The following is a 26,313-nucleotide window of genomic DNA, read 5'->3' on the forward strand; positions in this document are numbered from 1 at the left end:
ACCACTCAGACCAGCAACCATTACATCATGTCCAGGTTTTTCTTATAAGTGACATCAGTACTATATATTGTCGACATTAGTACTCTCTACAAATTATCAGGAACTCTATGGTTTTACCAGTGATTCCTACAGGGGCATGATGTCACTCTGGGTTTCCTCTGGAAGTGACATCATGCTGTCACTGCTCCCATGTCCCTGCCCTCCTGGTCTCCCTCTAGTTGCCAGTCCAGGCCTGGTAACCCTAGTGCCGCCTCTCAGCAGGGTTGCCACAGGTGAGGAGAAAGGCCCTGGAGCTTTCCTCACAATCCCATTAGGCTCCAGGAATAAGCCAACACCAAGTTCTTGACTTACGGGACGGGGAACATCTTTGCTTTTCTTTCTCCCCAAGTTTGTACCAGAAGAATCTTCACTTCTCTAGATATAGCTTCCTCCTTGTAGCAGACTTAAACTGCCACAGGCAAAGCAAGCCCCACGCTCTCCAAGTCCTTCCTTTGGGACTGCTCTTCACACAAGACTGCAGAGAAAAACGCAAATTATTGTGGGACAAAAAGAAGTGGAATACGTTAGGATCCATAAACCCCTAAACATCGAACAAAATATTGAACAATATACAGGGGCTGGAAGAACTTAGGCACTGAACATTTAATACAATGCAAGAAGGCAACATTTTTAAAAGGACCCTCAAAACAGCATATAACTCCTAACGCATCTAGGATTTTTGTCACCTTCCTCCCTCTCCTTGAAGCGGTATAGGAAACCAAACCTCCTCTAATCAATCTCTATTAACTCAGCAAGAAACGTTCCCCCCTTCCCTCAACTGTCACTCAATTTTCTGTAGCGATAGAATCTTCCCTGACTGCAGCCCCATGCGTATGACAACAGTATACAAAAGCATCTGCAATTTAATATATGGGAAAACTGTTTTTTACTTTAAACATTACAATTGATTGCCAGGCAAAAAATATTTCACACACTCAGAAAGGGCCAACTGCTTGTTTAAGTAATAAGAAAGACACAACTCTGCTGGCTACAGGGAATCTGTGGATATTTATGGGGTGAAATTAAATGGAAGGAATCAGTCAATAACCTCAACAAAAAATAAAGCCTAGGACAGGAAGATGCGGGAACAATCTTTACATCTTTCACTGTGTTCTCAGCAGTATGTGTTTTGTATCTGATACAAACGACGTCAAACTGAACCTGTAAAATCTAATACAAACGTCATTTATTTTGCATCTCTTTATTTTAGATATTTACGTCCTGCACTTCCACTCAATTATGATTCTCAAGGCAGGTTACAATAAAAACATTGATAACAAGAACACATTTTTAAAAATGACTACTCATAACAAACAACGGCCAAAAAGTCTTTAAAGTTTTTTTTTAAAACAGAAATCCTATTTATTTTAATTTAAACATCCACATTCTGTAAAAGCACCAAGAAAAATACAACAGAGGTAGGCAGCCAAACTATCTTCCTCATAATATCTTTATACCAGCAAGCCTACTGCGTTAATCTAATAAATAACAATTTCTAGGCTTTCACTGGGAGAAACATTGGAAACTACAAACTAGGGCCATTACCACCCGCCTGGCTCTGGAGACCACCAATACATCTGAATATGGATTAAATTCTTTCCAAAATCAGCTAGGCTTATCCAAATTTCTTCACCAGAATTTCCAGAAATGCCTTCTCCACTGTTTGGGGGAAACTGTGGGTTTGTATTAACCTCAACTTTCCCACAAGGTCTGATGTCCTAATTCCTGCGGTGTCCTGCTATCATACTCCTTTCATGATCACTCACCTCCAAACACAGCATCTTTGCACGATTTTTTTTTGCTTCAAAAACCTTTACCGGGCAAAGAACTTAGTGTAGTTTCAAAGCTAGCCTTATTTCCTGCAAGGCCCCTGCAGAACTTTTTCCCATATGCACAACCCAGCATTCTATTTCCAAGAATAACCAGCCAGATCTACCAAACACATTTTCACCCTGCCCTTTCTCCAAGGAGCTCAAGAGCAGCACGTATGCTTCTTCCCTCCCCTTCTACCCTCACAACAACTAGGTGAGGTAGGGCACACCAGCCCAAGGTCACCCAGTCTGTTTCATGACTGGATGCGTGTGTAGAATTTGAACCCAGGGCTCCACATTGGTAGTCTGGCATGGTAAGCCCTATACTGCACTTGGTGCAAAAGCAATAACCCTTCCCTGATCTTTGCCCCCAATCACTGAGCACGTGGTATACTGCCTCTAAACATGGAGGGTCCCTTTCTTTGGGTTTAATGGATGAGGAGGAGAATTGTTGTTTCTTCCCTGGCAGAGAGCGTATGTCTTTATAAGCTGCAGGACAGACGGAAATTCTGCAGGTGCAGAGGCAAGGGTGAAGGAAAGCTTCTGTTGCAGTTGTAAAAGGCACAGATTTCCCAGGAAGGGGGCGATTATCCCCTATCTGTTTCTTCTTTGAGATACTCACCGCAGCTTCTGCATCCCTTGCGTACGGGAAGCATCTCTCAGCTTGGTCCTTCTATCCGCCGCCGCCCCCCCTCCCCATTCATCTCCTGCAAAAGGAAATTCAAGCAGGAAGGAACTTTGACTTTTTTTGTAGCACAGACATTCACACACCCCTTTCATCTTCCCGGCCTCTCTAGGAATAGCAGCTCTCTGTCTTTAACCCTTAGGGAGCTGCGCCGCTGAAGCAATTTTTTGGGACGTTGGTTATTGCAGGGAAGTTTGCTTCGGGCCAGAAAAAGCCAGGAAGGAGGGCCTCTCGCACGGGTATAAATGCCAAACAGGTGGACGTTTCTTTGCACAAAAAAGGGATATACGATGAAATGCGGAGGCTTAAAAAAGTCATGATTCCCAGATTCGCTGGATGGACAGCCACCGGACGTGCTTAGGCCTTACGGCGCAGCCAGAGCGAAGCAGTTTGAAATCCGCCGGTGCCTTCTTTCCAGGAGGAGAGTGTGACAGGATCGTGGGCCCGTTGCCAGCTGCCTGGAGAGGGGGGAAACTCCTCTCGTTTTGGTAGAGGTCTGCTGGAAATGTTCTGTACCAGGTGATATAATTTACATCCACGCCAGGAAGAGCTTTGTGTAGTGTCGTGTGGCTAGAGTGATGGATCGGGGTGACCCAGGTTCGATTCCCCCCCTTTCCCGTGAAAGCTTGCTGGGTGACCTGGGGCGAGTCACAAACTAACCTACTTCACAGGATTGTTGTGAGGGGGGAAAGGAGGAGAAGAGAATGATGTAAACCCCCTTGGGTCCCCATTGAGGGGAAAGGCGGGGTATAAATGAAGTGAAATAAACAAAATAAATAAAATGAAGCTGCCCTAAGCCATGAGGAAAGGTGGGATATAAAGAAATAAACTATAGATTTTACAGGCAACAACGGGCAGAGCCATAAGACAAGTCCTGCAGTTCTAGAAATCTAATTCCATGTCACAGATAAAACTTTGGAAAGAAGAGAGGTTGGGGGTCAACTATAAATGAGCTAAAAGGAAGCCTGTTGACATGGGGCTGCCCTGGTGTCTCCTCGCATGGAGACCCCTTGGAAACCTTTCCTGGACTTGGTCTCCTTCTGCCCAGAGTAACTTTGAGCCAGCCGTTATTTCTCAGCCTGAGCTACCTCACAGGTATGGCGTGACTGTTAAGATGCTGGGTGGGGGGAGACCATCAAGGTGTCCCTGAGGACTTTGGTGGGAAGAAAGCAGGAAACTAACATGGAGAAGGTGTGGCTGAACCCTCTTCCAGAACAGGTTCATCTTCCATATCCTGGGATTTTTTAAAGATGAGGTCACTCATGCAAGGTCCATTTGCCCACTGCACCCCAAAGTGGTCTAGTCCATGGAGGGCTTGACCATGCTAGAAGCCAGCCTTTGGTTCCAGGAGAGAACAGGTTGTGCTCCCAGGAAACAATGCACTGTGGAAAGGCCTGTGGCAGATGCTGATCCCACACCTTTAAAAGACTAAACATTTTAATGGGAATTTTAATGTATGCATTTTATAACCAATTATGTATATAAAATCGTGCAGATGTAGCTTTATCTACAACTTACATATATGACCAGGAGAAACCCAAATAGAGAATACCACTTTTATCTGTTCTTTCCCTTTTCTGTTTCTCTGTCTTTTTTACAGGGAGGAGCCAAATCTAGAATCTTATTCGTCTGACAGTTTTCTATAAGAAAACATCACCTAGAGATCATCCAATATGAAAATGGAGGGGCAAAGCACCACAACAGGGGAAGCATCGAAGGGGATATCAAAACCCCATCACATCCTCCAGGCTGTGAGTATTGAGAAATTCCTGCAAAGGAGACCAGGAGCTCCAGGGCATCATCAAGGAACCGAGAGTTCCCTTTCCCTGGCGCAGTGGGAAGCCCAGTGGCAGGACTTCCTCAGCACACTGGAAAAGCCTCGCTCTGGAATCCCACACTTGCCAGAGAAACCTTCGCCCTGGGATGATGCCAAGGCCTTTCTGGCCTCCTTTGAGCAAGTGGCTGAAGCCTGTCAGTGGCCCCAGGAAGAGTGGGTGACCCGACTCCGGCCAGCCATCAGTGGAGAAGCCGAGCAGGCCTTTAGCACACTGGATTTCCCAGACAGGGAGGATTATGGGAAGGTGAAGGCGGCCATCTTGCGAGGGGATGCCATGAGCCGGGAGAAGCAGCGTCAGCAATTCAGACGTTTCTGCTACCAGGAGGCCGAGGGGCCACGGGGGGCTTACAGCCAACTCCAGGAAATGTGCCGTGGGTGGCTGAGAGTGGAGAAGCACAGCAAGGAGCAGATCCTGGAGCTCTTGATCCTGGAGCAGCTGCTGACTGTCCTGCCCCCGGAGATCCAGAGCTGGGTGAGCGAAGGCGGCCCTGAGAGCTGCTCCCAGGCAGTGGCCCTGGCTGAAGAGTTCCTCTTCAGGAAGCAGGTGAGGCCCTTTGGCTGTGTGGGTCCTGAGTGCAGGAGGGCCTGGGGTGGGGCAGGGGCTGAGATTTCTGTCCATCTCAGTGGAGAGAAGGGGAATGCCAGTATGTGGTGGAACAGTCTCTTGCCTCATTTCCCTGGAAGCTCAATCCAGAATTTTTGGGTGGGGAGGAATCCTCTCTCCATCTGGGACTCAGTCTTTGGCCAGTCTTGAGTGAGTGACCTTCTCCCTGAAAGAAGAGGGCTTTGGGTTCTGGCTGCTCTCAATTCCTGCCCCCTTGCCGTCTGCACAGGTGACAGGTGTGGCCTGGAGAGTCCTGAAGATCTTCTCCCATCTCCCTCCTCCCATGCAGTTTGGTAGCTACCAGAATGTTTGAAGCCTTTAGTATGATCATACTGGCTAGGTCCTGTGTCGTTTAATATATCAGGTTTAGAATTGCTTATGCTCTGCTTTAGCACAGTTTAAGCTCTGCATCAGATCTCTGCTTGCTTTGAAATCTCCGTAAATTCACATCTGCATTGTTTGTCCAATGCCCTTGCTGTTGATTATATTGAATTGTATAATCTGCCCTGAGTCTCGATGAGAAAGGCTGAGTCTCAACAAGAATAAAGATAAGTAGGTTTTGTTTTGTAATGTGGGCTCAACTTTTTCAATTTTCCTTACAAAATCTCTGTCCTGGTTTTCCCCTCTTACATACCAATAAATCTGTAAAGTTCTGTGTGGGGCACAGAAACCTCCCCCCTTTTCACTCCCCACCCAAAGCCTGGTCCCTGTGCCCTGAAAGGGTCCCTCTCTGCTGCTGCAGGTGCCCTTGGAGGACGTGTCTGGGAGTGTCTCCGAGGCAAGCCAGGCTCCGCCTGAGGGTGAGTGGAGGCATCTCTTAATGGACATCAAGGAAGAGGAGGACAGAGAGGCCAGCCTACTAGGTAAGAAGAGAAAGCAGAAGGCCTCTGGGTCTCTGGAGGCTTGGAAGCTCCTTCTGGGATCCTTCCATTCAAGGGATGCTCACTTTCCTTGGATTCTCCAGAGTATTCTAGGAAAAGGAGGTGAAGACTTAAAAAGAGCCCTGCTGGACAAGACCGAAGGCCCATCTACTCTTTCCTACAGTGGTCATGTAGATGCCTTTGGGCCTTCCTTGTTTGGTTCACTTCACAAGGTCCTGGCACAGCCCCTGATTCTCAGAGGCTGAAAATCAGCTATCACAAATCTCTGTGGAAGCATAGGAGAGGATTCACAAGAGGTTTTTGTACTTAATCATCAGTCGCAGAAAATCAGAAGATGTGCATGGCAAGTTAACTATGAGGGTTGGAGAAATGGCGCTTTAGTCCCTTTCCCTCTTAGAGTACACAGGGGAAGTTTTGGGGAGGTGAGGGAAAGGCAGAAGATAAAACTGATCCCATTGCAGGCCCAGGCCAGGCAAAAGTTGTAGCTAGCTGCTTAATTTGGCATTAAATTGGCTCTGAGGGAGGAATCCAAATGTGCTTCATGAGATGGGAGGGAGGGATCTGAGACTTTGTTTCTTGCATGGCAGCTGGCTGAATCTTTCACTTTATTCCAGTAGGAAGCAGAGGTGAGGCGGCTGGGGAATTACCGGGATCATCACTGGAAAAAGTCAAGAATGAACACTCCGAAGGAAACTTCAGGGATGAAGATGGAAAAAAGCAGGAGAGAATCAATGCAGTTGAAACTAGACATGAACCCATTCCTTGCCCAGGAGGAGACTTCCAAGAAATCCCAGTCCAAGAAGAAAGGCCAACCGAAAAAAGAAGGAAGGAAGACCTCCATGCTAGCCAGAGAATCCGCTCCAGGGAAAGAGAAAAAGAAAGTGCGATATTTGGAAAGACGTTTGTACAGAAAACAAACGTAATTTCCCAGGGACAAATTCACTTAGTAGAAAAACCATATAATTGCTTAGAGTGTGGAAAGAGCTTCAGTCGCCGAACAACCCTTACTTCACATGAAAGAATTCATTTAGGTGAGGAAGGGTATAAACACTCAAGACTGTGGAATTATGTTTTCTGAAGCAGTAATAATAATAATAACATTCAATTTATATACCGCCCTTCAGGCCCACTCAGAGCGGTTTACAAAGTGTGTTATTATTATCCCTGCAGCAATCACCCTGTGAAGTGGATGGGGCTGAGAGAGATCTGGAAGAGCTGTGATGGACCCAAGGTCACCCAGCTGGCTTCAAGTGGAGGAGTGGGGAATCAGACTTAGTTCTCCTGACTAGAGTCCCATTGCTCTTAACCACTACACCAAACTGGCTCTAATGTAGTGTACAATAAAGTAGGCTTTAAAGAGTCCATTAATGTACACTTCAATACATGGTGGGAAGAAGCAATTGACATATGTTGAGTGTGAATGGAACTTTAACCGCAGATCAGACCTTCTTGTGTGAGTACTAATAGGATTTTTCTCTTTATTCCCACAGAGGATCATCAAGAGAATGAGGAAGATGAGGAAGTGCATCAACTATCACCAGATAAAACCAGGAATCAAGAGCTGAAAGGAAACTTCAGGAATCGAGGTGGACCCAAGAGGCAGAAAGGAAGCCACATAGTCCAGAAGAGCTTTAAAGCTATTCCTTATCAAGGAGGGGATTTCTGTGAAGTAATTCACATGGCAGAGGAAACATACAAATGCTTGGAATATGGAAAGAGCTTCTCAGATCAAACCCAATATGATACTCATTTGCGAATGCACAATGGAAAGAAGACCTATAAATGCTTGGAGTGTGGAAAGAGCTTCATGCGGAGATCAAATCTCCTTAGACATCACAGAATCCATATAGGAGAGAAACCATACAACTGCTCAAACTGCGGCAAAAGTTTCTCACGTAAAGCATACCTTATCGAACACCAAAGAATTCATTCAGGAAAGAGGCCGTTTCTCTGTTCAGAATGTGGAAGGAGCTTCAGCTGGAGCAGCAATCTTAAACGGCACCGAAGAATCCACACAGAGGAGAAATCTTTTGCATGTTCAGAGTGGAAAGAAATTAAATCAGAGTTGCCATCTTCTACAACATTTAAGAATGCACACAGAAGAGAAACCTTTTGAATGCTAGTGAGTGGAGAGAAATTCCATCAGAAATCCACACTTTAGCAACATCAGAGAATCCAAATGAGGAGAAATGGTGTAGCTGCTCAGCCCGTGACAAGAGCTTCTCTCCTATTTCACACTTTAAAGACAACCACAGACTCCACACAGGGTTGAATCACTATAAACTCTTGGGAAGAGCTTGCATCTGCACAGAAACCTTACCATACCCATAGAAACACAAATATTAACTGGAGTGAATCAGAATAAATGCTCAGATTGTGGGCGCCTCAAACTGATCTCAAAGGGAAGAAAGCAAAGATATGCTCTGAGGGTGCAAGAAGCTTTCATGATCTGCTTTGCCTGTCTTAACCATCAAGGAATTCACACAGGGAATAGTTTAGGTGGATAGCCGTGTTGGTCTGCAGTCAAGCAGCAGGATTTGAGTCCATTGGTGCCTTAGAGACCAACAAGATTTTCAGAGTGCAAGCTTTTGAGAGTCAGAGCTCCCTTCTTCAGACACCTAGATCAGATGTGGCTGCAATGTAGAGCTTCGCTTTAGCTGATGGATTGTTTGGTGCAGATATGGGAACATGTAGCTATGTTTTGCAACTGGCAGGTTTCTGGTATAAGGTGGTTCTTCAGCATCCATTATTTATTTGTACAGTGGTGTCTAGAAATAGATTTCCTGTGGGGATTGATTCATGGTCAGGTTGATGACGTAGTGGACGTTGCTGAAGGCCTGGTCAAATTTCTCAAGTTCTTCTTTCCCATCTACCCAGATGATAAAAAAATGTCTCCAAGGGCAAGATGGGTGTTAGCAGGTGGGAACTGAGAAAATGCTCTTCCAAGTCTGCCATGGAAATGTGGCGCCATGCGAGTGCCCATGGCTGTGCCATTGATTTGGAGGAATGCATCTTCACCAAAACTGAAGCAGTTGCCAGTGAGGAGAAACTGGCAGAGCGCGATAGTGAAGTCAGCTGTGGTATTGTCAGTGATGGTGTTCCTAATGGCTTGTAGTTCATCTTTAGGAGAGATGTTGGTGTATAGAGACTCAGCATCCATGGTTGCCAAAATAGCGTTACCTGGTCAATTGTCAACTGGTTGTACTTTTCTCAGGAATGCTGTGGTGTCTTGCACACAAGTGGGTGTATTGATGGGATGGGGTTTGGTAATGGAGTCCCTGTATCTAGACGCCCCAACCGCAATGGTCCCTGTGCCCAAGACAGTAGGACATCCTGGGTTGCCCGGCTTGTGTATTTGGGGCAGAAGATAGGAAGTGCCCGGTCGAGGTTCCTGTAGTGTGTCGATATGGGTTTGCTCCTGTATGTGTGTGGGTAATTCCTTTTAACACCTCTTTAGTTCTGTTTGGTGTTCCTGAGCAGGGTCTGAAGTTAGTTGTTTGGAGAAAGCAGCTTTGGAGAGTTGTCTTTTGGCCACCTGAAAGTCATCAGAATTGTCCTTGATGACAACTGCTCCTCTTTTTGTCAGTTTTTTAAATCATTATGTCTGGATTGTTTCTGAGGCTGTTTATAGCATTTCTTTTTGTGTTGTGTTGCGTTGCATTGCGTTGTGGGAGATGATGCTTCTTGTCTGAAGGTGTCTGAAGAAGGGAGCTCATGTCTAGGACCCACAGGCCTTCTGGGCTGCCTCTGCCACTGTGCTCCACGGCAACAGCTTCGTTCCTTTAAGCAAAGCCTTCTAAGGCTGCTACCCTGCAAATGGGTAAAAATGACCAACTGCCTATCCACGTACTTTCTCCATGACAACTCCCACCTTGTGGAACAGCCTGCCTGAGGATGTCAGGAAGGCTTCTTTGCATTTGACGTTCCAGAGATCGTGTAAAACTAGAATGGTTTGAGGGGGCGTTTCTAGGAAGTGAACAGAATTGTGCTCTGTTGCCGTGTTTGCTGTGTGTACTGTGCTGTTCTTATTGCTTTGTCTTGTCCCTTTGTCATTCTGTTTTCTGCATTTGTGTACTCCTATTTTCTTCCTCCCGTAGATAAGAAGAAGAAAATTTGATTTATATACCTCCCTTCAGGATAACTTAACGCCCTCTCAGAGCGGTTTACAAAGAATGTTATTATCATCCCCACAACAATCACCCTGTGAGGTGGGTGGGGCTGAGAGAGCTCTAGAAGAGCTGTGACTGACCCAAGATGTGAGCCCTGCAAAAAATTATTAACATTTTTCTTTATTTAAACCCCAGGAAAGAGGGTGTTTGCTTCCACTCAGTTTATCCAGTTGCCCAGTTTATCCAACTGCTGCCCCTCCCTCCTCCTCCTCCTTCAGTCCATGTGCTCTTGGCCAAGGAGTCAGAAATGGAGGAAGAGGCCTCTCCCTCTCAGCCCTTCCTGGCCCAGGTTCATGACCTTGTTGCATGAGGCCTTCAGGTAATCAGTTTGTTTTAGGGCTGCCAACTCTGGGATGGGTAATTCCTGGAGATTAGTGGGTGGAGCTTGGGGAGGGTATGGTTTGGGGAGGGACCTCAGCAAGCTATGAAGCCATAGGATACACCCTCCCAAGCAGCCATTTCCTCTAGGGGAGCTGATCTCTCTCATCTGAAGATGAATTGTAATTTTGGGAGATAGCCGGGCCCCACCTGGAAGTTGGCATTCCTAGTCTTTACGTTGGGGTGAAGTGTTCCTGGAGCTCCTAAAACCAACAAGTCACCCTTTTAGCCTTTTCTTCTCCCAGCTAAAAGGAACCTGTTAGCCAGACTGCTCTAAAGATGGGGGATTAATAGGCAGTAGGCTTACATCAAGGGGTCATGACCTATGTATACCAGAGTTAGAATTCCTGGAGCACCCCTAATAAAAGAGGAAACCAATGCTTCAACGAATCAATGCTTTTACTTATCGGCTTTTGAGCATACAGAGAACACGAATCATACGCACAGTCAATACAAGGCTAGGAAATAAACGGGTGGAAAATATACAGACACAGTTGCATGAGCAGGGAATATCGTTGATGGGCAATATGCACCTGTCCGGCAAGAGGCAGAGATTCGGCAGTGAGGAATGAGATGGCTCATGCAATGCCTACACTGCATTAGTCGGGACGGGGGGAGGGGGGGAAATGGTGCGCCTGGGAAGCTCAATACTGTCCCTTAAATAGCCAATTCGATGTTCTGGGCCGTGATCAAATGAAGTTATCTGCAGCCCTTTAATGGTTCTCAGGAAATTGAACAAAAGTAATAAATGTGTCAAAAATAGCAGGGCGATTTATATCTTAAGATATGTAATTTAGGATCAATCGTTTTCTGTTGTGACATCTTGAGAGAGAGCAGGAGGGAGGGGGAAGGAGCGGAAAGGAAGCAACTGACTTGTTGATGGTGCTTGGTGTCCCCGATGTTTTGCTAGTTGGAGGCGATCTTGAGGTGAGGTTCTCAGAGACTGTGGCGCCTCAGTTCCCAGTCTTCCCTACGGGTATCTGCACATCAAAGGTGCAACGGGGGTAAACAGTTCGTGCCAGCAACCCTGGCTGGCTATGGCATCCCCAGGAAAAGTTGTTGTCTTTTTGAAACTGCCCGGGATCATGGCTTCTCCATTTCCCACTGCCAGCCTTGGTTCCTACAGGTACCTCCGCAGAGGCTGGCATCCTGGCAAGCAGGCTCATTCACCTGGGTGCAGGATGGCCACTCCAGAGTGTTTGCAGAGAGGGTGGCTTGTAGGCACTGACCAGGGGGTTGCCCTGCCAGTCCCATGATGTTCCCTTTCTTAAGCATCGTATTGGCCTCAAAACCAACTTATGCACAGACCATATATAATCAAAAAGAGTCCAGTAGCACCTTTAAGACTAATCAATTTTATTGTAGCATAAGCTTTCGAGAATCACAGTTCTCTTCGTCAGATGCATGGAGGGCAAAAAGAAACTGGAGGAGAGGAGGAGAGGGGAGGGCGGAGTATATGCAAACAGCTCCTTCTGATATGGAGATGCAAACAGCTCCTTCTGATATGGAGATCAGTTTGCTTCCGTTGAGGAAATCAGTTACCTCTGATAATGAGATAACCATTCATAGTCCCTATTCAGTCCCAGCTTGACAGAGTCAGATTTGCATATGAATTCCAATTCAGCAGCCTCCCGTTGGATTTTGTTTTTGAAAGGTTTCTGTTGAACTACAGTGACCTTTAAGTCTTTGATGGAATGTCCTGGTAGATTGAAGTGTTCTCCCACTGGTTTCTGGACGTTGCCATTTCTAATGTCAGATTTGTGTCCATTTATTCTTTTGCGTAGAGGTTGGCTGGTTTGTCCAATGTACAGAGCAGATGGACATTGTTGGCACATGAGGGCATATATCACGTTGGAGGATGAGCAGCTGTATGCTACAATAAAATTGGTTAGTCTTAAAGGTGCTACTGGACTCTTTTTGATTTTGCTACTACAGACTAACACGGCTAACTCCTCTGGATCTAAGACCATATATAGAGTCCGTGTCCTGATTCTGGGAGGCGGATCCAGGCAACAAACCCTGTGACCATGGAACTGCCCTGGTATCAGTTCCCAGGGAGACCTCGACTTCTGCCTTCCCCCCCCTCCACTGTCTACTCCCTTTCAAAATGGAGATGGGAAGATTTCTAATCTCTTCTTGCTTCCCTCTTAAGGCCAAGATGAATTGAGGTTGATAATTAACCCAAATAAACATATGAACGGTTCAAAAGCATTTATGGCATATAGCCAAAGGACATTACAATCAGACATGCAGAAAACTTAAGACACAAAACATGAATGACATTGCTAAAATAACCCAATGTAAAAAATGCTCTCCTGGTTAAAACTTTTCACGCTTTGGATACAACTTTTGCTTTTATTTTCTTAGTTGCCAGAGCAAACAACTATATATGAGCAGGTCAGAACCTGAAAAAAGATAGAATACCTTCTCTGCTTCCAAGGAAAAGTTTAAATCCCTCAGAAGCACGGCAAGAAATTTGGTTTAGGCTCTGCATAGAGAGAACAGAATAGAATATAATAGGTTAAATCCTCCGGAAGCAGAGCATATAGAAGCCCAAAGCAAATGGTGTTTAGGAATAGAGACCATTAGGCAAAGCTATTGGTGTGGCCTCAAACTGAATAGATGTAAAGGCTGTACCAAGATTAGGGAGGCTGGACAGATACGAGGCTCTGACCTGGTCCCTTTTGAACTGTTTGAACCAGAGTGAGAATGCGGAGCTGGAGATTGTCTATCTATGGCAGCATCGCACTCATGGATATTGATGCCCACCATAGGGACACCCTGGGTATCTGAGAGTAGCAGTGTGAAGCATTGTAACAAGCTACCCATGCAGCATCTTTCTGCATCCTCACGAGACATTGCCTGAAGAGTAGACTCTCCGTGTCGTCGCTTGGCCTTTTTCAGAATGTAAGCATGACAACATGTGCACAGGCCCTGACAAAGCAAACCAAAGTTCTGCCTGCATCAGTGCCACTGGAGTGCTTCTGGATACAGCTAAAATTCAAGTGATTCTGAATGGATTCCAGTTTTGTAACGAGGTCACCATTCTAGACCCAAACCTCCTCTCCATGCAGAAGTTGTTGATCTTACTCTGGAATAATTTCAGAGCTGGGTCAATCCCTTAGTACTGTAGAATTTCAGAATAAAGCCAGTGTTTCTTAGAACAGTAGATCTAGTGCGGCCAAATGAGCCTGCCAAGAAAAAGTTTTGCTAGACTACCCCAAGATGTTTGATGGTGCTGCATTGGTCAATTGGGGAGCCATCAACAGACCACATGGATTTATACGGTCATTTTCTAAAGATCATCACTTTGGTTTTAGCTTAAGTAATATCAAAGCCTCTTCTCTGCAGATGTTGCCTAATATTTGAGGCATCTATTTGAGACTTGTGCATGTGAGAGACAATAGAACCATATTGTCTGCATATAAATAAATGGATGTTTTACAGGAACCTAAGGAAGGTGGAACAAACTCAGGGCCTGTTTTCTTTTGACATAACACATTAAACGACATAGAAGAAAGTTGCAAGAAATGTGTAATAGATCGTTAAATACAGAAATCTCAGGTTTTGGCTACGGTTGGGTTGGTGCCAAATATCAACTTTTCAGTGGGTGTGGGAATACCAAAGCAATAGTTCTGAGTTCTTTTCTAGGAGAAAGTGTACAAATATCCCATTTATAGGATAAAAACTTAGTACAGATAACTTGTGGTAATGCCTCCGTTTAAAGATCTAGATGTAGGCTCCTCAACCTGTTTTCGAGGCAGGATTTTGGAATGGAAGCTGCTTTAGTGGCTCTGAGGGAAGACCTACTCTGGGAAAGGGACAGGGGGTGGCAAGAAGGGTTGGGAAATGTCAATAGATTTGGAAGTGGAGCTTGGGAAGGGAAAGGTAGGTTAGGGGAGTGGAGAGACCTCAGTGAGGTATAATCCACCCTCCACAGCGGCCATTTTTTCCAGGAGAACTTATCACAGCAGTCTAGAGATCAGGTATAATTCTAGGGGAAGTCCATGCCACTACTGGAGGTTGGCAACCCTTGGTGACTTATAGGGCATACAGTAGTCATGTGGCTCTTCCAAATGTGCCAAATGTTTGACTACCACTGGCTTAGTCTTCCTTAAGCATTGGGTGGATGTTACCTTTGTACTCCTTTGCACTTGGAAGAGGTGCCCCTTTTTTATTTTTAACCTAGTTCTCGACAATGCCTCTGGGCGTGAACAAACATCCAGCCTAGCGTAGGGAAGAGTTCCAGAGAATTCAAAAACTTGCATGCTAGTAAATATCATTTGGTTGGTCTTAACAAAAGACAGCCTGTGGGCTGTGTTTATTTGGATTTTCTTGTGAAGCCACATGGCTGCCAATAGCTTCTATGGAGAGGAATGAATGAATCTGGGCCACCTCCACGGACTGAGCAATGGCTTAAAACAAGATTGATATGAAGAGCAACTAAAATATCTTCTTCAGCAGCAACCACTAAGCCTCTTCCAGTACTAACTAAATAAGGCCCTCTGCTCTTGGGGCAAACCAGTCTTCTAACTAGCATTTCCCCATGGAGTATAAGGGAAAGTGTCTCCATTTTAAATTGTGTCACACGTGGAGCAAGCAACCACGGCCAAACTCCTCAAATCACAGAGCAAACTTTCCTCACCAGACGCTTAAAGAAAAGCACACTTTATTATTGTTGCAGAGGAGTTAGCCGTGTTAGTCTGTAGTAGCAAAATAAAAAAGAGTCCAGTAGCACCTTTAAGACTAACCAACTTTATTGTAGCATAAGCTTTTGAGAATCACAGTTCTCTTCGTCAGATGCATGGAGGGCGAGAAGAAACTGGTCAGATATATAGGTGGAGAGGGGAGGGTGGAGTATTGTTGTTGTCGTTATTGCTTTACTCAAGAAAAGAAAGAAACTCAGATCACTACTTTATAATAAAAGGATTTTTTTTAAAAAAAATTGGTCTCCACAGGCTACTAAAGGGTTACAAGGTGACAGAGTTGGTTTTATCTAGAGAGGATGCAAAAGGGGGAAGTGAACCCTGAAGTCCTCCGCCTTTTGGGATTGGCCTTTGCTTGCAGGAGAGCGGGAGGGCTGGGGCTGGGCCGGGAAAGGTAAAGAGCGGCGGGGCAGGAACGGAGCTTTAGGAAAACAGCCCTGGATGGACAAGCAGGCCGACCTCATACTCTGCCTAGTCGAATTGCTCAGGCGTTTGGATGCCGCCGGTGAACGGGGAGGAGTCGGAGGAGTCGGCAGGGGAGACGGCAGGAACGAGTCCAGCAATGAGGAGGAAGGAAGCGAGGACCGAGCAGTTAACAAAAGCAGCCGAGGAAAGGAAAGGGGCGATTTTCAAGACGGTGGCAACGAAGGCCAAAAAGGGAGCAATCCGGCGAACAGCCCGGACGGATTCCATAGCCCAGCAGAGGCGCCAACCGGCGCGGAAGAGCTTCCCGATGAGGAACTGCTGGAAAGGGGCGCATCGTTGTCAACATCTGGCCCGAAGATAGACGTCCTCATAAGAAGGATGGAAAAGCTCGAGCGGAATCAAGAAGCCTGCTCCTCTAGCCTTAAACGAATAGAGGCAACTCAGGAGAAGATCCTGCGACTTCTGGGATCGATGCAGGGCCAACGGGGGATCCCTCCCGCGCTTGAGACGCTTGGCCAGAATATCAACCAAGCGTGCTCAGCATCAGCAATGCAAGAGACGGAGGCCCAGCTCAAGTCAATGGACGAGAGGCGGACGTTTGTGCACGCCAGATCTCAGACTGGAGCCCCAGCCAACTCTGTGGCCTCTCCTTCAGGCCCCACCCATGGAAGCACAAAGAACTCTTCAGCGGCACCAGTTGCCTCTTCCTCTTCCTCATGTGGCGACATTATTTTTGACTAACAACATTGTTCTTCAAAAAGAGAGCGCGGGCTCTGCCCCTCCCAACTCCCAAACCTTCTTTAAAAAGCATTCAGCGAAACAGGATTGACAAAATAATATGCACAATGCATCACAAAAAAAGAAGAAAAACAACTCTAAAGTGGCAAGGAACTTACAGACGCTGAAACATATTAAGGAAGAAATGTATTAAGATTCTATAAGTTAATTATTTATTAAGATATAAGGTTTGCTGTTATACAAAGGGGTAGTAAGGGCTTAGGAGGTGATTAATCACTATTATAATTCAATTAATAATCATCTGAATAAAAGTGGGGAAAGGAGAAAAGAAGAAGGAAATAATGACTATAAAGGAGAGGGAAGGGAAAGTGAAAAGAGGGAAAGATTCTAAAATACTTTCTTTTGGTTAAGATATTTACAAGTTAAGTGGTTAAAGTAGATTTTAAAAAGGTAAAATATACTGGCTTTAATATAAATTATTGTTATTATTAATAGTTAAGAGCAAAACGCTAAATTTTACTATAGTTATTTAGTCTAGTTTGATTATAGTGTGTTAATAATCAAAGGTTATTAGAACTGTTATAATTGTTGGGTAAACATTGTTAGAACAGAAAAAAAAGTAAAACAGTACACTGAAAGCTGGGAAAAATATTTTTTTAAAAAAAGAGAGAGAGAGTGGCAGAGTGGGAAAGGGAGAGGCCACTCCAGGCTGGTCCGCCCTGCCAGGGGGTTCTCTCGGGGTCTCTTGTGCAGAGCAGAGTCGGGAAAGAGAAACACAGACTGTCCCCTTCTCTGTTCCCAGGGAGGGTTGCTAGCTCTGGATCCAGCTGCTTGTATCTTTGCATCCTGACACCTTTCTTTCCTACACCCCTCCTATCTAATAAAGCTGTGTTTTATCTTTGCATCCTGACCCTCCTCCCTTTCTGGCTGGGATATAAAAGCTCAGAGATCTCCAATCCTACTTGTACCTGAAGAAGGGAGGTCTGATTCTCGAAAGTTTGCACCCTGAAATCTTGTTGGTCTCTAAGGTGTTACTGGACCTGAATCTGGAGCAGAACGCTGCAGTGCGTTTTACTCTCAGGAGCTAGACACAGCATGCATATCACTCCCATTCTGCAGTCACTGCACTGGCTGTTCAGCAGTTACCAGACTCAATCCAGTGTCATAACTATCACATTCAAAGCCCTTCGTGGCCTCAGCCCCTCATATCTGTGCAAGCACCTTTCCCCCTATCTTCTGCCACAGCAGCTTCACTCATCTTAAAAGGGCCTTCTGTAGAAACTGCTCTACAGATAAAATCAACGTGTTTTCTCTGTGGTAGCCCCCACCTTATAGAACGGCCTGACCGAGGAGGCCTGGAAAGCTCCCACCCTTCCAGATACGTCTGGAAATGAGATTTTTTTTTAGGAATACTTTTACCCAACAAGCTTTGCAAGACTTTTGTCGAGCAGGCAAGTTAGCATAGGTTAGGCCCAAAGCAGGCCGGTTCTCCACAGGTGTATCAGGGTCCAAATGCATATTATGGCTAAGCTATGGCCGATAACTTTCTGGGCCTGGTATACCTTACAGGACTGCTGTGAGGATTAAATGGCGCGGATCTAGAGTGGGATCCTTCTTGTAAGAAATGTGTAATGTGTTGACAACTCCAGAAATCTCAGGACTTTGCTGGTAAATTGCTTTTGTGTCAAATTTCTTGGTTAGTGCAGAAATATCCTAGCCATGTTTTTGAATAATTCTCCCCAAAGGTCCTGTTTATGGGATAAGAAAAAATCTAATAAATCCGTAAGCGGCACAAACCCCTAGTAGAGTCTTTCTCAACCCATGTTTCAGGCAGGGTTTTGGAACTGCCACTGCCTCCGTGTCTGTGAAGAGGACCGGCTCTGAGAAAGGAAGAGCAAGTGAAGTCCCTGCTGACTCTCCACTGATACATTAGATGGCAATATCCTTCTCTGACAAGTAGCAGAGATGGTAATTAGGGGCACCATCCTCTGATGCTTCTGGCCCAAAGTATCTGATTGGTCCCCGAAGTTGGACTTAGACACCCCTGCTTGACATGGACCACATGGTCTCAGAGGGCTCTATTTCATCCTCCATGCTTTGGATTCTGGAGACGCTCTGTGGTATCACTGCTGGAGTCTCTGTTTGGGACTGGAATGTGAGTCTCCTTGAGGCCTTGGGTGGGATCCCCCTCCAGTGTCCCTGCTGTCTGTCAAACAGGAGCTTGGCTCCACAGGTCACATCAGGACCAGAAGAATTACAGCACAAGGCTGAGTGGTCACAACCTGTTGAGCCCATGGAAGTCATGGACTTCAAGCAGGATTTAGATCCAGAGGAGTTAGCCGTGTTAGTCTGTAGTTGCAAAATAGTAAAGAATCTAGTAGCACCTTTAAGACGTAACCAACTTTATTGTAGCATAAGCTTTTGAGAATCACAGCTCTCTTCATCAGATGCATGGAGGTATGAAGAAACTGGCCAGAGATATATAGGTGGTAAGGGGAGGGGGGTGCAGGAAGTGAGGGCCACGTAAATGCACATCAGTTGCAACCGTCATGAAAGGCCTCTGGCCAGTCTCCTCATAGACTGTCTTTCTGCACTGCACACTTACTTGGTTGTTTTTGTGCCTTCCATTCGCGGGCGATCAATTCGCCTCGGCTTCCCATAATTTCCAGACCCTTACTGACAGCCTGTTTAGGAATCTTGAGGTGATCAAGACAAGCTGTTTGGAGACAAGTGAGAAACTCAGGCGTATTGTGAACTCTCATAAATGGACCAGTGAAGAAGCCCCTTACAGAGCAGACAAATATTTAGAGGGCCCAGTCTCCTATAATCATGATGATGATGATGATGACAATAGTAACAACAACAACATTAGATTTATATACCGCTCTTCAGGACAACTTCATGCCCACTCAGAGCAGTTTACAAAGCATGTTATCATTGTATTGTCGAAGGCTTTCACGGCCGGAGAACGATGGTTGTTGGGGGTTTTCCGGGCTGTATTGCCGTGGTCTTGGCATTGTAGTTCCTGACGTTTCGCCAGCAGCTGTGGCTGGCATCTTCAGAGGTGTAGCACCAAAAGACAGAGATCTCTCAGTGTCACAGTGTGGAAAAGATGTAGGTCATTTGTATCTACTCAGGAGGGGTGGGGTTGAGCTGAGTCATTCTGTAAGAGTTTCCCAGGGTGTGGAATGCTAATGGCGGGAGGCTTCACTGTATCCTGAGGAGGTTCTTTTGCATATGGATTGGTGCTTGATGTGCTAATCTTCTCTGCAGGGCTATTGTCGGGTGTGGAGTGTTTTGTTGGCCTGGCGTAGCATCCAGACAAGAATAAAAGAACATGAAAGACACTGCAGACTTGGACAGCCTGAAAAATCAGCAGTGGCTGAACATAGCCTAACTCAAACAGGGCACAGTATCTTATTCCAGGACACCAAAATACTGGACAACACTTCCAACTACTTTGTCAGACTGCACAGGGAAGCCATTGAAATTCACAAGCATAAGCAAAACTTAAACAGGAAAGAAGAAACCTTAAGAATGAACAGAGCATGGGCGCCAGTTCTGAAAAACACCAGGCCAACAAAACACTCCACACCCGACAATAGCCCTGCAGAGAAGATTAGCACATCAAGCACCAATCCATATGCAAAAGAACCTCCTCAGGATACAGTGAAGCCTCCCGCCATTAGCATTCCACACCCTGGGAAACTCTTACAGAATGACTCAGCTCAACCCCACCCCTCCTGAGTAGATACAAATGACCTACATCTTTTCCACACTGTGACACTGAGAGATCTCTGTCTTTTGGTGCTACACCTCTGAAGATGCCAGCCACAGCTGCTGGCGAAATGTCAGGAACTACAATGCCAAGACCACGGCAATACAGCCCGGAAAACCCCCAACAACCATGTTATCATTATCCCCACAACAGAACACCCTGTGAGGTGGATGGGGCTGAGAGAGCGCCTAGAAGCTGTGACTGACCCAAGGTCACCCAGCTGGCTTCAAGTGGAGGAGTGGGGAATCAAACCCGCCTCTCCAGATCAGAATCCCATGATCTTAACCACTATACTGAACCAGCTCTCCTAGACCCACAGCATTCTGAGACCAACAATTAATTGTGGCAGGAGCCTTCGGGAGCCACATCCCTGTGCATTGAATCCAGACAGCTGCGCCTGTCAAAAAATGGTTCAGCATTAAGGTGTATATTGTACTGTTGATGATAATCAAACCCTTGTTGTTGTTGTCAGTTTTCAAAAAACGCGAACTCCTGTGGTATTATCGTTAAAAAGTTCTCTGTTGCAGTAGTGAATACAATGTGTAACCTGTGAATTCTTTTCCAGCAGTGAAGAAATACCATGCTAGGCAACATACCCTTGAGGGAAAAAAAACGGAGACTGCAAAGCAATATGGCTATCATGAGAAGAAAACTGTCATCAGTAGAGAAGGACCTCAGGAGGAGCCTGAAGGAAGACTTAAAAGAAAAAAAAACACATAAGAATGAGAATACCAGATGCACACCGCAACCATTGTTTGATTAGGAACTGGAAAATAGTCTTGTCTTTGGACATTCCTATAATATATATAGGAATATATATATAGGAATATATTCCTATATAATATATATAGGAATATATATATTTAAAAAACAGTTCTCTTAAAAAGAGTACAGAACATATCTTGGAAACTTAATTTTCACAATTATCATAATGTAACTGTGGAAAAACAGATTGGAAATATTTAAATGGAAAAACAAAATGATTTTCTGTTTGATACTGCCTTCTTGAGACTGAGGCAATGCCATGTCTCGCACTTTTGTTCTAAAAAAAAGCTAACAAAACCCTCACAGCTCTGAAAAACAGTAAGTTATTGTGTAATTTTTGAAAAAAATTGACAAGGTATGTTTAACAGTATAAAAACTAATAATAAAGGATGATTTGTTTGTGTTTCGTGCAGTCTAATCATTGGTTACCGTAATGAAAGGGAAGAAACCCTGCAGTTAAAAATTGAGCACAATTTCAGGAGAACTGTTCTGGAAACCCTTTTATCTTTAAATTCCCAGGGAATCGTAGGTAATTTATAGCGTTGTTATTTAAGCCTCCCAATATATCTTTGCAAGGAGAAAATCAATGCCGTTGTATTGATTTTACTTTCTGCTTAACCCAAATTAAACGGTTTACCTGATTTTCCTAATTCTTGTAGAATACAGGCCTATAAAATTTTGAAAGACTAAAGATGGAAGAATATGCTTTTTTTGTGCAAATCAGCTTCCCTTTTCTTTGCCAGATCTGCATTTACGGTGCAATCCTAAGCAGTGTTTCTGCAGTCTAAACCCATTGCATTCAATAGACTTAGACTGGTGTAACTCTGCTTAGGGTTGCCGTGTTACAGTTATCGAGGCATTCTAGCGTTGCCTTTTACGTGCAATCACTCTTTTGGCCAAGGGCATTTTCCTTGGACACCTGTGCTCCTTAGTCATGGTCTCAGAACCAGCAGCCCTGTGTTGTGACCATGTGCCTGATGAGTTACCTAGCAGCAAATCACCTAATGAGTTTAGAGCCCTAACTGCATTCTCCATTGCGTTAAGATTTTGGGTGAGCATCTCCATAAACATCAACCTATCCTCCTTTACTTCATCATTTCTTTATGGTAGTGCTCTGAATGCTCTGTGAACACATTATGCCTGCACGTCTCCTCACGCATGGACTCCATGATTGCTCATCTAAATTGCCTTTCCTCTGATACCGACTGCTGAATCATGGTCTGCACTGGATAAATGGTTCACCTCCACTGCATGCTCTATAAATGGGAAAGGGGTAGGGGAAGTGATAGTTAACATGTATTTTAAAGTGTATAAAACATTAATGATAATACCAATAGTAACATTTGATTTATATACTACAAGTACTCTGGTGCCTTGGTTGAAGTAACTTTTATTAGAGATCCATACAGCTCAAGGTGTTCACATAAAGGTAGCAATTGGCAGAAGTGACTATTCAAAATGGACACTACTAATTATAGGGAGACTTCCCACCCTTTGGGTCTGTTGCATTCTGGCGCGACACCCCAAAGAGTTATGTAGGAACTGATTAGTTTAGACTAGACAAGGTACAAAATGAAACATCTCAGTCTCTGAGAAAAGATGCATCGCTTGCAGCTTGCTTTCCAAGGACACTTGCTGGAAAACTGAAAGATGAATGAATCAGATGAATGATACAGAATACAGCTTTAGCAAACAGTTACGATCAGTACAAAATGCAAAACACATTAAAGGCAGGTATGCAGGCATACATGACAGATGGGTGGCAATCTTGGCAAGAACCGGAAGTGGATGATTGTGCACGGAACCGTCATTGGCTGTTCCGTGACAACGGAACAGCCTAGACAATGGACAAAATGAACAATTGGACAATAAATTGAAAACACAGAATGTGACTGGTCATGAGCGACTCCTCTATTACCAAGGCCTTTCCCCATTGCCAATTGTGCGTTCCTTACCCATGTTTTAGGCAGGGGTTTGGAGCAGCAACTGCCTCAGTGGCTAGGAAGGAAGACCTGATCTGGGAAAAGGAGACGGGGTGGCAAGAAGCGTTGCCAACTCCAGGTTGAGAAAATTCTGGAGACGTGAAGGTTGGAACCTGGGAAGGATGGGGTTTCGGGAGAAGCGGAAGTGCCGCAATGAAGTGATGCCATACAGTCCACCCTCCAAAGCAGCCATTTTTTTCCAGGGGAACCGATCTCTGTGGCTCTTCCAAATGTGGTGAATGTGTGTTTTTAGATTCTTCTTAAAGCTATCTTTGCACTCCTTGGTGCCCTTTTTTATTTTTCACCTACTTTTGTGCTCGCTGACAAAACTTTCAGTGCATGAATACTTCCAGCTTGCGGAAGAGTTCTGGAGAACTCAAAAACTAGCACTCTGTACAGTGTCAATTGACGGATTGTTATAAGAGGTATTTTGCACATGGTTTCTTTCTTTCTTTCTTTCTTTCTTTCTTTCTTTCTTTCTTTCTTTCTTTCTTTCTTTCTTTCTTTCTTTCTTTCTTTCTTTCTTTCTTTCTTTCTTTCTTTTTGAGATCAATACAGCTTCTCCATTAAAATAAGGTAGAGGTTTGGGTTTTTTAAAAGCCCCCATAGACTAGTAAAGGATTAGAAAGCGGGCGGAGTCTTGTTTCCTAAGCCGGATGCAAAAGGGGGCGGGGAAACCCTCAACTCCTCCTCCTTTGGGGGTCCGGGTTTTGCCTGCAGGAGAGCGGGAGGGTCGGGGCCGGAGCTGGGCAAGGTAAAGCGCGGCGGGGAGGGGAGGGAGAAAGGGAGGCGAGGCGAGGCGCCCCCAGGACGGGCAGCCCTGCCAGGGGATGGAGGGGCGAGCTGGACCCGGGGAGGGGGCGGGGCCTGCCAAACCAAACAAGACGAAATACTCGTGAATGTGCTAGTGGCGGTAATCACGTCTGTTCTTACCTTCTCGTGTTGTTATCCCCTTGTGAGCACGTGTCGTGCACCAGTACACTGTACACGTGCAGGATTGATATTGTAGGGCCAAGCTACACATGACGAATGACACTTGAACGGCAAGTGGATTGAGTGGAGGGCAAGTGAACAGGGAGAAATACACTTGCCGTTCAAGTGTCATTCGTCATGTGTAGCTTGGCCCGTAGTCGCGGCTGCGAGTGTCCCCGATGAACATCATTGAGTTGCTGTTGAAGAGTGACGGCTTTTGCTTGGCTTCCGCTTTCTCTGCCAGTTTTTCCTGCGTGTTATTTTCCCTGTTTCCGATAGGTGGCGCTGTTGTAAAAACATTGCTATTGTATAGGCAGGAACGGAGTAAAGTTTAGGATTGTAAGAAATATGGGCTGCTTTTGCTGGGGGCGGGGGGCGGGCGGGGGGCGCTAAAACTTGTTGGGAAATCTCAGCCTGCTTCCAGAAGCTGGTGTTTGGAACAGCTGTGAAATGTGACTCTTTCATCAGGCGGCTCCATTTGCAGATGAAGACCATGGGTGCCCTCCTTCTTCCCCTCATCCTCGACCATTTAGCCCTTAAATGGCCGGCTTCTGAAAGAGAGGAAGATGCTGTACACTCTCTCTCTCTCTCTCCCTCTCTCTCTCTCTCTCTCTCTCTCTCTGAGCAGAACCACAAGTGACAAAAGGCACAGGTTGGACACTTGTCAGCTTCCCTCAAGTTTTGATGGGAAATGTAGGCGTCCTGGTCTTGCAGCTTGGCTCTCCGACTGCTGTCCAATGGACTGTTCAACTGTCACTTGTCCAACATTCCGCCAAGCTGCCTACATTTCCCATCAAAACTTGAGGGAAGCTGACAAGTGTCCAACCTGTGCCTTTTGTCACTTGTGGTTCTGCTATCACTCTCTCTCTCTCTCTCTCTCTTTTCAATGCGTCTTCTAAGCTGCAGATCATGATGGAACTCAGAGCAGATGACCTTCCTCTGGAATCGGTCAGTAGTAAAGGAGAATTGCCACACTACTTATGTAAACAGTTCGAAATTGATTCAGTGCTCCCTCCTACCCAGCTTAAGCAGCCGGTTAGCCAGATGCGGTGAGGGAAGGTGGAAGGAACTGAGGCACCTTCACATTTCCCCTAATATCTGATGAGGTGTGCTGTGACTCACGAAATACTACAAATGCTGCCTGACCTATAGTTGGGTTTCTTGTGGGGGGGATCACAGTCCGTTTTTCAAGAGTACCGTGGTGTCTGCAAAACTGTGATGTCAATTAAAAAAAATCTCATACCCTGCCCCCAATGATGCCCTTATGGCCGCTTCGGTGCTACTTCCACTCCTTCTGTACCACTCTGTGCTGCCCTTAGCGCACACCTTTACATCTGAGCAGAGAAATCAATAGAGCCTGCTGAAACACGCAATTTTAGATTGGAGGAGTGAAATTGACAGAGCTTTTGTGAATGAGAGGAAGAAATGTTGTTTGCACGCTCAAAGTGATCAGAAAGCTTACATCTATTCTCACAGTCCTCACCCGTTCAGAAAGTGTGTCTGATGATGCTCGGCTGGCCAGCCAAAACCTCTTTGTTGATAGCCCTCCATGGGCAACAGGTTTCAGTTCCACACATAAATAGTAGGTTAGTTTATGAGTCATTTTGGGCAATTGAATGGTATCAAAGAAATAACAAAGTAGCTTGGAGGAACAGATTTTACAGGACAGATCTGGAGCCAGGGAAAATGCTTTGCTACACAGGAGAGCTGTGAAAAGGGGGCTTCAAAATGCCGGAGGGGAAACTTCCGCCCATAATAACCTATCTGGTTGTAAGGCGGGGTCTCTAAGAGCCAAACTACAAGTGACGCCTTACACAGGTTGGACACTTGTCAGCTTCCCTCAAGTTTTGATGGGAAATGTAGGCGCCCTGGTTTTACAGCTTGGCTCTCCATTACAGCTGCAAGACCAGGATGCCTACATTTCCCATCAAAACTTGAGGGAAGCCGACTAGTGTCCAACCTGTGTAAGACGTCACTTGTAGTTTGGCTCTAAGGCTGCTCCGTCCCATTCGTTCAGCACTGCGCTCTGGTGGCAAACGCACAACGCAGGAAAGGTGAAACTGACAACAGCCTTAGTGAATGCGAGGCCGACATACTGTAGGCAAAGTCGAATGGATAAAATCGCTTGATTCTGTTCACACAAGCCCATCCCAAGCATACAGTATGACTGCAGATGCTCAGCTGATCTTTCCATACTGGGGATTAGATGCAATTCCTCAGAATTTCCAGCCACCACTTTGGAAAGTGCTGTTGATTTTACTTTATGGCTATGCATTATGCATGTGTCCGGACATGGCAGGGCATCTACTTTTGTGTCACTAAAACTCACTAATTTTATATGGATCACAATTGCTGGTGTCTTGATTACTAGTGAGTTATGGTTAATGGGAAACATAATCAGACTGCAGAGTACCATGAATCACTAAACTAATTGAAACAAAAAAAGGGATAAAAAATTTGAGGCGTGTCCAATTCTTTCTGAGTGAATACAGGACATCTCCTCCCACCACTGGACTTCTTTTTTCAATAACTTGCTAGTGGC

The 26,313-nt window shown here is 45.4% G+C and overlaps 3 protein-coding genes across 5 annotated transcripts in view; all 3 read left to right on the forward strand.

Moving 5' to 3' along the window:
* The first annotated feature begins 2,727 nt into the window (after positions 1-2,727).
* Positions 2,728-10,958, forward strand: LOC129328712 (zinc finger protein 397-like). Its single transcript, XM_054977958.1, has 5 exons — positions 2,728-3,054; positions 4,136-4,916; positions 5,719-5,839; positions 6,472-6,888; positions 7,348-10,958. The coding sequence occupies exons 2-5, from the start codon at positions 4,209-4,211 to the stop codon at positions 7,971-7,973; spliced, it is 1,872 nt and encodes a 623-aa protein (XP_054833933.1). The 5' UTR covers positions 2,728-3,054; positions 4,136-4,208; the 3' UTR covers positions 7,974-10,958.
* Positions 10,959-15,490: 4,532 nt separating this feature from the next.
* On the forward strand, positions 15,491-20,853 carry LOC129328752 (uncharacterized). 2 transcript variants are annotated; one of them, XM_054978030.1, is made up of 2 exons: positions 15,491-16,460; positions 20,618-20,853. In XM_054978030.1, the coding sequence occupies exon 1, from the start codon at positions 15,552-15,554 to the stop codon at positions 16,275-16,277; it is 726 nt and encodes a 241-aa protein (XP_054834005.1). In that variant the 5' UTR covers positions 15,491-15,551; the 3' UTR covers positions 16,278-16,460; positions 20,618-20,853. The 2 variants fall into 2 exon arrangements, with proteins under 2 accessions (XP_054834005.1, XP_054834006.1); XM_054978031.1 differs by having other exon boundaries at positions 20,621-20,853.
* Positions 20,854-23,486: 2,633 nt separating this feature from the next.
* LOC129328667 (zinc finger protein 420-like) overlaps positions 23,487-26,313 on the forward strand; it is a 39,358-nt gene continuing 36,531 nt past the window's right edge. For both annotated transcript variants that reach the window (XM_054977884.1, XM_054977885.1), the window contains exon 1: positions 23,487-23,553. The gene's annotated coding sequence lies outside the window, so the exon portion shown is untranslated. The remainder of the gene's footprint in view (positions 23,554-26,313) is intronic.

The sequence above is a fragment of the Eublepharis macularius genome, chromosome 4, assembly GCF_028583425.1.
Source record: "Eublepharis macularius isolate TG4126 chromosome 4, MPM_Emac_v1.0, whole genome shotgun sequence".
NCBI lineage: Eukaryota > Metazoa > Chordata > Lepidosauria > Squamata > Eublepharidae > Eublepharis > Eublepharis macularius.

Coding starts and splice junctions, on each gene's coding strand:
- LOC129328752 (XM_054978030.1), top strand. CDS start 15,552: ATGGACAAGCAGGCCGACCTCATACTCTGCCTAGTCGAATTGCTCAGG.
- LOC129328712 (XM_054977958.1), top strand. CDS start 4,209: ATGAAAATGGAGGGGCAAAGCACCACAACAGGGGAAGCATCGAAGGGG. Junction 4,917..5,718: donor AGTTCCTCTTCAGGAAGCAG/GTGAGGCCCTTT, acceptor CTGCTGCTGCAG/GTGCCCTTGGAGGACGTGTC. Junction 6,889..7,347: donor ACATGAAAGAATTCATTTAG/GTGAGGAAGGGT, acceptor TTATTCCCACAG/AGGATCATCAAGAGAATGAG.